At 40.7% G+C, this 12380-nt stretch overlaps 1 protein-coding gene across 2 annotated transcripts in view; it reads right to left on the minus strand.

Moving 5' to 3' along the window:
* Window positions 1-1342: 1342 nt before the first annotated feature.
* Window positions 1343-12380, minus strand: part of LOC126335394 (1,5-anhydro-D-fructose reductase-like) — a 62025-nt gene continuing 50987 nt past the window's right edge. The window contains exons 7-8 of one of the 2 annotated variants that reach the window (XM_049998623.1): window positions 2603-2749; window positions 1343-1505 (exon numbers count right to left, since the gene is read on the minus strand). In XM_049998623.1, the coding sequence (XP_049854580.1) occupies window positions 2617-2749 (133 nt within the window). In that variant the 3' untranslated portion in view covers window positions 1343-1505; window positions 2603-2616. Of the gene's footprint in view, window positions 1519-2602; window positions 2750-12380 lie in introns of both variants that reach the window. The other variant, XM_049998634.1, reaches the window with a different exon arrangement.

Consider the following 12380-nt stretch of genomic DNA (forward strand, 5'->3'; position numbering starts at 1 on the left):
ATTATCAAACCAAATGTCTAACTGTGGTGACATCCTTTGCAGCACCACCACAATATTCTTCAGCCTTTCATGAATGTGAGCTGGGGTTTCACCTTAAACATGCAGGAATGTTATCACTGCTAACTGTCTAATACATGTGCTGTGGTAGTACATCTAGGGGGAAAAATCATCTTTCATCTTTTCCTTATGATCAGGTGAGAGATGTTTGTGTAAAAACGTTATTCAGGAAGTTAGTATTTATAGAACTTCCCACTGAGCGCACTTTGTGTTGACATATGTACAGAGAGGATGAAAGAAGCATGGGCACGGGGCACCATCAAAGTGCAAAAGTGATCAAGCGTCTCCATCTGCTGTGAAAGGGTTACTTATGATTTGGCATCATTGCTTGATGGTGTTTTGGAAGGCAGAGAGAAAGAGGCATTGCCTACAATGTCAATGCCCAGAAACAATCAAACAAAGCAGAAGAGAAATGTCACTCTCTTCTGTGATGTTATGTGATTCACTTCAAAAATGTTGATCTAGTTAATATGAGATCTGCTTTGTATATAAATGTTTCACTAGAGCAACAAAATATAGAAGAATTCTTTAAAAGGCAGTTACGTCATTTTGCAGCTTGAATATTATACGGCTCTCTTACAGCTCTCTATTCTGTGCAAATAGAACGAAGTCACATGGCGAGAGTTGGTGGCACTGCATAACAAGCCCACAGCATCAAGAAACTATGAGAAGGCAACCGTAAGAAAATAGTCAAGGTAAACGTTCATGGGCAGCATCACGGGACAGATCGTTGAAATGTAACAGCTAACTGCTAACACACATGCCAATGTCACCCATCTCTTCTCAAGATGCCAGCATGTTATTGCCGCTGTGTAGAAACATTTATAAATTCCTTCATGATATCTTTAATGCAGTATACTGGCCACTTTTAAAGCTTGAAAGTCTAAGTATAACATTTTAAAATAGATCAGCAACCAAGAAACTCCTGTAAACAAAGCACCATTCTGTGATAAGATGCTGTGTTATTTGCAAAGAGAATCATTACCAGGACTGATTAGAAAGAGTCAACAATTTTTCCTTGAACTGTTGGAGGTGCATCTCTGAATAACTCTTTTTTCTGGTACACTATTTGACTTGTCAGATCTAAGAGCAAGAACATGGGTCATGAAGAGAGAGACATTCACTTCTGACTGTGTGCGGCAGTTAACATGTTAAATTATCGTTTTTACATGAGAGACTGTACTCTGTTTTATGTAATGTTTCATCAATGAAGAGTATTATGAAGGTGAAGTGTTCAGTTATACTGCACATAACTTTGACAAGGAGATAGGTTTAAAACACTAAATAATTTCTGTACATTTATTTAATGCATCAGAAGAATCATTTATATCTCATTCATTTCTCAACAATTTTTATGCCATCTATATATTTCTTGATTTATCTAATCATATAAATACCCTGAGAGAGTGTTCTCGAATGCCTGTCCTGTTATGATCCACTGTGATGAGCTGAAACATAGAACTGAAGTTCTTCATTCAAACATTTGCAAAGTATTCACAATTTTTATCAATTCTACTTGCATCATTTCATTCAAAAGTTACATATTTGCTAATTTATTACTCACAGAGTGATTATCAAAATCGTTCAAATTGAGGGGCATGAAAGGGAAAAAGTGGTTGGGAAGCAAGTGAGACAGGGTTGTAGCCTCTCCCCGATGTAATTCAATCTGTATATTGAGCAAGCACCGAAGGAAACAAAAGAAAAATTCGGAGTAGGTATTAAAATCCACGGAGGATAAATAAAAACCTTGAGGTGCGCCAATGACATTGTAATTCTGTCAGAGACAGCTATGACTTGGAAGAGCAGTTCAACGGAATGGATAGCGTCTTGAAAGGAGGATATAAGATGAACATCAACAAAAGCAAAACGAGGATAATGGAATGTAGTCGAATTAGGTCGGGAGATGCTGAGGGTATTATATTAGGAAATGAGACACTTAAAGTAGTAAAGGAGTTTTGCTATTTGGGTAGCAAAATAACTGATGATGGTTGAAGTAGAGAGGATATAAAATGTAGACTGGCAATGGCAAGGAAAGCGTTTCTGAAGAAGAGAAATTTGTTAACATCGAGTATAGATTTAAGTGTCAGGAAGTCATTTATGAAAGTATTTGTATGGAGTGTAGCCATGTATGGAAGTGAAACATGGACGATAAATAGTTTGAACAAGAAGAGAATAGAAGCTTTCGAAATGTGGTGCTACAAGAGAATGCTGAAGATTAGATGGGTAGTTCACATAACTAATGAGGAGATATTGAATAGGATTGAGGAGAAGAGAAGTTTGTGGCACAACTTGACTAGAAGGGATCGATTGGTAGGACATGTTCTGAGGCATCAAGGGATCATCAATATAGTATTGGAGGGCAGGGTGGAGGGTAAAAATCGTAGAGGGAGACCAAGAGATGAATACACTAAGCAGATTCAGAAGGATGTAGGTTGCAGTAGGTACTGGGAGATGAAGAAGCTTGCACAGGATAGAGCAGCATGGAGAGCTGCATCAAACCAGTCTCAGGACTGAAGACCACAACAACAATATTTTTTCTACTTACTTGTACTAAATTTCTCAAACATTTTGCACACAGAGGGCATTAAGTGGCTTAGCCACCTGTTTTTCTTCTGATGAGAAAACATTGTTGACAGCATTATGAGTATCTTTCTTTGTTCCCTTGAAGGGATACTCAGGATGGTTTTCAACCCTGAAATTGCACAGACTTATTAGAATTAGATCATAACATACAATGTTCATTGTTTAATGATTATAAATAATGAAAGGATTAAAAGTAACATCTCACCATACAGTTGAGATAATTAGTAGTCAATAAGCATACTGATAACATTGCTAATCTTTTGGGCAGGTCCTTCTTCAGAGCTAAGTAGTTAAGAATAAACATACACATACACTGATACATTAACAGTAGATTCAATAAGTTCATACCATTACATCTGGTGAACTGATTTTCAGTTCTTAACACAGCCACAGTAAAGTCTTGTATATGATTATAATGTCCTGAGCAGCTATATTGTACTGCACTTCAACTGGGGTGTGACATTAGTTAGTTAGTTAGTTAGTTACTTGTTTCATAGATCAAGTTCATGATAAATGTTATGATGTGTAATGTTTCAACAGAACAAATATAAAACACCTTGTTTGTAATAAAAAGAAGGACAAGACAGATTGTGATCATTGTTTACAGACTGGCAGATAGTGCCACATCTACAAAATGATTACACTTTCAACTCTAAAGGACCAATATGCACTGTGTCACAAAATGTTTATGTTAGCATAGCACCAGGTTGTGAATCCAAGCATTCAGATATTGCAGCATGGAGTTTTACAGATCTCAGATGCAGTCCTGTGATAATACAGCCCATGCTGCTCACACCTGAGCATGCAGTTGCTCCAGGTTGATGGATGGAGATGGAGTCCTGATGACACGCTTCATGTAACCCCCCCATTTTGCGATTGAGGGGAGAGTTGGTGATGTGAATGGTAATGGAAGAGTTTGCACAGCTGCCAAGATATGCTCAGGAAGTGGCAGAAATATGAGGACAAGCATTGTCCTGTTCAAATAGAGCATGGGGTGGGTGTTCACGAACAGCAAAGCCACCATTTGCAGGACCCCATCCATATACCGTCTGTCTGTCATGGAGCCCTTTAGGAACACTAATGGTGTAAAGCGAGCAACATGGGATGCACTATCACAGGATTACACTTGAGATCTGTATTAGTCAATGCTCTGATGTCTGCACACTTGTATTTACAACCACAGGGGCCTGACACCATACTAACATGAACGGGCACCATACGATATTGCTTCACACGCCATTGCATTAAGCTGGCAGGACCTGTGATGAGAGAGCACTCTTCGTGGTGCACCCCCACTGCACCTCCAGATGAAGACCTGCCTCTGAGGCATAAATGGGACTTCTCACTAAAGATGACCTGCTGTCAACCTGCAGGGGCCCATGCCCATTGTTGCTGATGACAGGTGTGTGTGTGCGCGGGTGGGTGGGGATGAGGGAATGTTAGGTGTGCTCAACAATGAGTTTATCAGCACCCACAATGAAATTTTTAGGAAGGAATTTGGGTGAAATTGAGAAAATGTCAGGAAAGAAATAAAAAATTATCTGAAGTAAAATGGTACTCACTCTCTCCCAATTGGCCGGTGAATACCCACACAACTACACTAGCTCACATATTGAAATTGTTAAGATGTTCTAAAACTGTTATGTGAATTGAAACAAGACAAGAGGAAAGCTACAATAAATACCCAGGACTATGTGGTGGGTGATCACTAAGAAGAAGCATGGATGAGCCAACCACCCCAATAACACCTTAAAAACATCACCTTGTAATTTTACGGAACAAGTGAAACAGTTCACGAAGGTTTCAAAACTTTAACACATTCATTTGATAGTTAGATAAAGTAGGGGTCAAATCTGTGGACAAATGAATTGCCCCCTTTGGTCTGGAAATAAAACACAGACTAGTAAAATGTGGCATCCTGAGATCTATACATCAAGGGCAACACACATTGGAGAGTTCTCTCACCAGAGCTAGAAGCCACACATCATACAGCTGTGGCCTATGTGAAGGTGAATGAGGAGGACCTAATCCTACCTGCATGACAGGAAGAAGGTACAACAGGACAGCATTGTGAACTTATAAGATGCAGCTTACTGTTGTCATTTACAAGTCACTATTCTTCTCATTGACGCATGACTCTGCAAGGTCATAACATGTAACGGCATCACACACTGAAGTATCTGAAGACACGACATGCCTCCTTGGCTGCTACATCCACTTTTTCATTCCCCATAGTACCCATGTGCCCTAGTACCCAACAGAAAGTCAGCTTCTTCCCCAGTCTGGTGACATCCTGGACTACTTTATCTGCTGGGTACAGGTGTTGTAGAGGGTGAAGGGCACTCTGAGAATATGAACAGACAAGGAATTTAGCACTCGAACCACGTTTCTTTTCCTCCAGCTCCTGCAAGATCATGCATAATTCTGCATAGCAGATAGTAAAGTCTTGAGACAGTTGAATCGTGAAGACATGATCAGGGAAAACAACAGAGCAACAAATGGAGTCCCATGTTTAGAGCCATCCATAAATGCAGCTACATAGTTATGGTTCTCAGCTAAAATGACATAAAATAATATATTAAAAAATATCCAGGAATGCAACCACACCACTACCGCAGTAAATCTAAAATTATTCTGGGCCTCTGCAGCTATCAGTATCTTGAGACGAGGCAAGTAGGGCACAACACTGTGGGAGTGTGTGTGACAGGCATCATAAGAATCAGCATGCAGCAAACCCTACTTCATGCAACCATCTACCAATGGTACTAGTGCTTATGGGATGTTGCATAGAAGGCAGGACAGAACACTGAATAGACTCCACCATAACTGTGGGATCTGTTTGAATGTGGTGCACAATCTGTTGGTCCTGCCTGCTTGTAGTGCATATTGGATGTCCAGATACTACATGTTATGTGTGCGTTGCTGACAACAGCCAGTGGTAGTGTCTGTACGATTGGCATGGCACACAACACAACAACAGGAATACTCAGCCTCTGCAGCCCCACTATACGGCCTATGTTTAACTCTTCTAGCTGGACAATCAGCTGTTGAATGTGTCGCCTGGTCACAGTGCATGTTCAGATGACGCAATAGTGATTCTACCCGCTGTCCTACAGGCTGGCATGGCTGTTTTGGGGCTGACAGATCATTGATTTTAAACCTCATGGGGCTGACAGATCATTGATTTTAAACCTCGTGGATTTTAAATCACTTGACACAGCTGGAAGTTCAAGAGAATTTTATTGGTATATATTTCTGCAAACGCATGTACATGTATAACCTGAGTTAATCATGCATTTCACAAGTGACTAAGAATGTTACAAGGTATAAAACTTTGCTTCCACAATTTGCCGATAGGTGGCGACAATGGTAAGTAGCGGTTGAAAGAAATAGATCGCAGACATCAGGCAGTTTGTTTAGATCTTGGTCAACACAACCTCATTCAAACATTAGTCAATTTGTCTCTGCATTATAAACTTGTTCTTGATTGAAAATGTTAGTTTACAGGCCTAATTCTCATCATTTGCAGGAAGTGTTACTGTTTTGTTTCAATATGAATAAACGGTGGCTGATTCCCATTGAATACACTCAAGTATGTACGGTAAGGACACTATTAGTGAAAGAACATGTTGTGAGTGGTTTCAATGCTTCAAGAACGGTGATTTTAACGTCATAAAACAGCATAGTGGTGGAAGAGAGAATGTTTTCGGTGATGCAGTATTGAAAACATTGCTGAGTGAAGACTCGCGTCAAACTCAAGAAGACTGGCATGATTAGTGGCAGTGACACAGAAAGCCATTTCAAAACGTCTCAAGGCTATGGGCATTATTCAGAAATAAGGAACTTGGATACCGTTTGAGCTGAAACCAAGAGACGTTGAATGGCATTTGTGTGTTTGTGAACAGTTGCTTCAGAGGCAAAAATGGAAGGGATTTCTGCATTGCTTTTTAACAGGAACGAAAAATGGGTTCATTACGATAACCCTAAACGCAAAAAATCATGGGTATATCCCATGCATGCTTCCACGTTGACGGCCAAACTGAATATTCACACTCCAAGATCGTACTCTGCATTTGGTGGGACCAATTCGGCATCGTGTACAATGAGGTGTTAAAACCAAGTGAAACAATCACAGGTGCTTGTTATTGAACACAATTAATGCATTTGAGCAAAGCATTAAGCAATACAGCGAGAGGCACAATAAAGGAATTTTGAAGCACAACAACACTCGACCCCACGTTGCAAAAGAGGTCAAAACGTACTTGGAAATGGTGAAAATGGGAAGTCCTACCCCACCTACCATATTCTTCAGACATTGCTCCTTCTGACTATCACCTGTTTAGATCAATGGTGCATCGCGTGGCTGACCAACACTTCCGATCTCATGAAGAAGTCACAAATTGGATGGATTCATGGATTGCTTCAAAAGAGGAACAATTTTTTCGACACGGGATTTGCACACCACCCGAAAAATGGGAGAAAGTAGTGGCCAGCAATGAAAAATACTTTGAATGATACATGTGTAACAAATTTGTTCCATTAAAGCCTCAAATGTTGAAAAAAAATGGTGGAAGCAAAGTTGTACACCTTATACATAATATAGAGCCATAACTTTTTAGTGTCTTATTGGAAATTTTGTGCTCCCTACATAAACTTTGTTTTTGGAGTGATTATGATCTCCCTTTTTTCAAATGGGGATGTGAGAATGTGAGGTTAATTTTTAATTCACTAAATGTCTTCTGCATTGCTTCATCAGTGCACTGTTTTACTGTCTTTTCTGGACTATTTGCACCAATTTTCTCACCTATTTTTAAAAAGTAATTATAAAAATATCTGCTACACATGAATCTCCCTTTACAACGTTACCACTCTCTTTTAAAGAAATATTACTTCTCTGTCTCACTTTTAACAGTACTCAATATTAATTTTATTATTTGAACTGTCAATTTCTGACAAGATGTGCATACTCCTGGACGTTTTTCTGCAATTTTCGTAATACATTACGGTACTGTTTATAAGTATTTTTGCATGATTAGCTGTTCTCAATATTTTGTGCATGTCATTTTTTTCCTTGTGAAGAGACTGTTATGTTCGTAGCAATCCTAGGTTTCTTCAGTGACTTGCCATCAATGCATTTAATTACCTCCTTGGGAAAACTACTTTCAAAAATGGATACCAACTTTTTAAGAAATATGTTTAATTTAGAGTTAGCATTAGACTCAGTGTAAACTTACTTCAGTCAGAATTCTTAAGCTTTCTTTAAAAATCTATAGTTCAGCCCTTAATCAGCTTCACTGTTTTCTTTGGGTGAACTACAAATAGAGCTAGCTGGTTGTGATCTGACAATCTGTTTACTACCAGCTAGGCACGTGTCACTTTAAATCCTACTTGTTGAATTAATACATTATGTACACTAAAGTGTCAAAGAAACTGGTATAGGCATGCATATTCAAATACAGAGATAAATAAACAGGCAGAATACAGCACTGCGGTTGGCAACACCTATATAAGACAACAAGCATCTGGCACAATTGTTAGGTCTGTTACTGCTACTACAATGGCAGGTTATAAACATTTAAGTGAGTTTTAATGTGGTGTTCTAGTCGGCGCATGAGTGATGGGACATAGCATCACCGAGATAGTGATGAAGTGGGAATTTTCCCATATGATCATTTCACGAGTGTACCATGAATACCCTGCAAGAACGGGACCAATGATGTGTGAAGAGAATCATTCAATGTGGACAGAAGTGCAACCCTTCTACAAATTGCTACAGATTTCAATACTGGGCCATCAACAAGTTTCAGTGAGTGAACCTTTCAATGAAACATCATTGATATGGGCTTTTGGAGCCAAAGGCCCACTTGTGTACCCTTATTCCGCCTCAGTTACACTATGTCGGCGATTGCTGCGCAAACAAGTTCTCCATGTAGGCATACACCATTACTCTACCACGCAAACATAGGGGTTACACTCGTCTGGTGTGAGATGTTCCCTGGGGGGTCCACCGGGGGCCGAGCCGCACAATAACACTGGGTTCAGTGTGGGGCAGCAGGGGGGTGAAGTAGACTGTGGTAGTCGTCGTGGGGTTGTGGACCACCACGGCGGGGACGGAGCCTCTCCGTTGTTTCTAGGTCCCTGATTAACATACCCTTGTTGACTGCACGACACAAAGCTTTATGCCTGTCAACACCAACATTGGACTTTTGATGACTGGAAACATGATGTCAGGTCAGATGAGCCTCATTTCAAATTGTATGGAGTGGATGGACGTGTACAGATACAATCCATGGACCCTGCACGTCAGCAGGGAACCATTCAAACTGATGGAGGCTCTGTAACAGCGTGGGGATTGTGCAGCTGGAGTCATATGGGATACCTGATGTGTCCAGACACAACTCTGAGAGGCAGGGGCCTTACACAATATTATGCAGGTGTACCAGTTTCTTTTGCTCTTCAGCATATAACGACAGTACTGACTGTCTTGAGCAACTTGCCTAGGGTAATTTATGACTGATATCAAATCTATAAGTGGCTAGAAGTACCTCTGGTTACTTTTCCTCTCAGATTCCTTCAAGAATCACCACAAATTAACACAACACCCCCCCCCCCCCCCCCCCCCGCCCCTCTTTCTGTCTGACACATTGTGTTGGATGGAGTGGGTGAGCGGAGAAAGGAAAGGAGGTGACAAGAAGCAGCAAGGGTTGGAGGGAAAGGTGGCTGATGGCTGAAGGGGATGGCAGGTGCGTGTGGCGCGTAGAGGAAACAAGTGAATGATGAGACTATGGGAGCAGAGAGCTCACCACAGAGTAAGCAGGAGTTGGATGTTGCAGGCAATGAAGTGAAAGAGTAAATTGAGAGGGGAAGATAGAACAGAGAAAGATGAAGTCTTTGTTGAGGAGAGTATGAGTGTAGAATATGTGAAGCATGTTGTATGGGGACAGTGTTGGAGGATGGTGTGGGACAAGATTTAGTAGAATTTGAGGCCAGGTGGTTTGCAGGATTGATGGATATGTCAGGACAATTCCCATTTATGTTATGTAGAGAAGCTGGTACTGGGGGCTTAGATCCACTCTTCAGATAATAGGTTGTGAATCAAACACTGATGTTAAGCGTTATGTGCTCAGCACCATGTTCCACCACTGGATGGTCGGTGATGGTCAATTTAGCTGTGATCATCAATAATCCATGCTATCTGCCCCCCCCCCTTTCCCAAAAGGAGTTTCTCTGTACTGCATGGATAGTAATTCTCATTACAACACATGCTTCAGTGCCACCACCCTGCTGGCCTCAGTCTCTGTAGCCCCATTCACATGTCCTCTTCCAGCCTGTCTACATGACACTGCCCTACCTGCTCCACACATTCTACACTCCCACACTCCTCTGTTTATTTCCCCCTCTTGATCTACTCCTCCACCTCATCACTTTATCATGGGCCACACACAACTCACCAAACTCGAACCAAGTGGAGCTTATGGATGCCACATTCAAAATTCCATTCCCTTGTGCCTTTCTCTCCTAGTACTCAGCCACCCTTCCCTTCATGCTCAAAGCCTCTTTTCTCCCATCGTCCAGTCCACCTGATACAACATGTCACCCAGATGAGCTACAGTCCCAATAAAGGGTGACCAGTGTATCCCTTTACAGATGCAATTATTGCATTGCAATTTTAATAACACCTACACTTATGCACACCACCATTATACCTATACAGCTTGATACATCTCCATGTCCTCACCACTTTAACAGCTAAGTCCATTTTCATGTGGAGTTGCAATGTGCTCCTGCTAATTCTAAGTTCTGGAACCCTCTTTCTAGTCAACTTACAAGGCGAATGCTTCACTGACACACCAACTTTAGCACATGGGGAGCATCCAAACCACATCCTAGGTGAAAAGATTTATTCTCTCACGTCATCGAAGTCCTATGACCTTGTGGCTCTTCACCAAACTGTTCACAAAACCTGTTGATTTTTGTCATACTGCTGTTCATGGGCCCATGTGCTTGTTACTGTTCGTGGACCCACATGCTTGTTACTACGTGCCTCCCCAAAAGTGAAGCCACTACTATCTGCCACTGTTCTTACCAAATACCGAAAGGTGAACAATGAACTAATCAGTGCAGAGACTTTATTCTCCTCCCTGGGCAGTTGTGTAGCATTTATGCGGCAATTACATTAAGATGGCGGTGAAAAAAGGTACGCGAAATTCGAGTTCCGTGAAAATCATGAAACAAAATGAGTTTCTATGCAACCAGTGCAGAAAAACTAGTTTAATCCAACCAGGGAAATGTTATTGCTGTAAGTTAAAAGTAAAAAACGTACATGAAAACATCACAAGATCGAAAGCAAGTGAAAAGACAGAAGCAAGTTCAGTGCACGACAAGTGTAAGCATTGTGACAACTTTCGTATTGTGATATCCGCAAGAAATAGTGAAATAGAAGAACTAAAAAGGACTGTAATCCAACTAGAGAAACAGTTGGAAAATCGGGACGGTAATAATTAAGAAGAATATTATTAACACAAGCTCCAAACAATATTGGACACCAGTAAAGTAAACGAAAAAAGTACAGCAGCCTCAAGCACAAAACTTGGACATATCAAAGTAAATGCTTAAAAAAAAAGAAAAAAAAGAAAAAAACTCCAAACAAATCTGGGAACAGTGTAGCTGAAAAACAAGTGAGTCCAGAAACTATTAAAAAACAGTAGGAGTCACGTTCTGTGAAATCTACTACTGTTTCAAAACATGACCAACACAAAAAAGACAAAAAAGTACTAATTTTTGCCAATAGTCAAGGCCGTCAACTGGCGGAAAAAGTGACACACACACAGTCAAACCTAAGTGTACAAGCCTTTATAAAGCCAGGGGCAGGAATGGAAGAAGTTACAAAGACTCTTGCAAAAACATGTGAAAACCTTGACTTTAATGACTGTGTCGTAATTTGTGCAGGCGCAAACGACGTTGCCAGAGATAAAGGTAAAATACTCATTACAGTTCTCGACAGTGTGCTGCCCAAATTAAACAAAACAAACGTAACTGTGGTAAATTAATCCCATAGGTATGACTTGCCCTGGTCATGTGTAAACAAACTGGCTCAAATGGCTCTGAGCACTATGGGACTCAACTGTTGTGGTCATTAGTCCCCTAGAACTTAGAACTACTTAAACCTGACTAACCTAAGGACATCACACACATCCATGCCCGAGGCAGAATTCGAACCTGCGATTGTAGCAGTCACACGGTTCTGGACTGCGTGCCTAGAACCGCGAGACCACCGCGGCCGGCAAACAAACTGATAGAAAGAGTGAACATTGAGATAAATGAACTGTGCAAAAAAATATCCTTCTGTGAATCTAATAGATGTCAGTACATTAAACAGAGACATGCATACCAGTCATAGCCTACATTTGAATTACTATGGCAAACAGTTCTTGGCTGAAGAAATCTGCCGTCTTGTAAACAAGAGTGACAAGAAGCACAAAAAGATTGCAAATCAGAGTACCTAGGAGAAATGGATTACTAGGGAAGGCTCATCTCGCCCAACTAGAAGAAACATCAAGCAGCCTCCTCATCTGAATGACTTTTTACTGTCAAAAGCAGTAGCTGCAAATTGCACAAACAAGAAACATTTAAACTGAAGGTAGGTAAAGATCTTTCACCAAAATGTTCAGTCCCTAAGGAATAAAATAGAAGAACCAAATATTTTATTAATGCATGAACTAGAGGATATTTTCGTAATG

The sequence above is a fragment of the Schistocerca gregaria genome, chromosome 1 (genome assembly GCF_023897955.1).
Source record: "Schistocerca gregaria isolate iqSchGreg1 chromosome 1, iqSchGreg1.2, whole genome shotgun sequence".
NCBI lineage: Eukaryota > Metazoa > Arthropoda > Insecta > Orthoptera > Acrididae > Schistocerca > Schistocerca gregaria.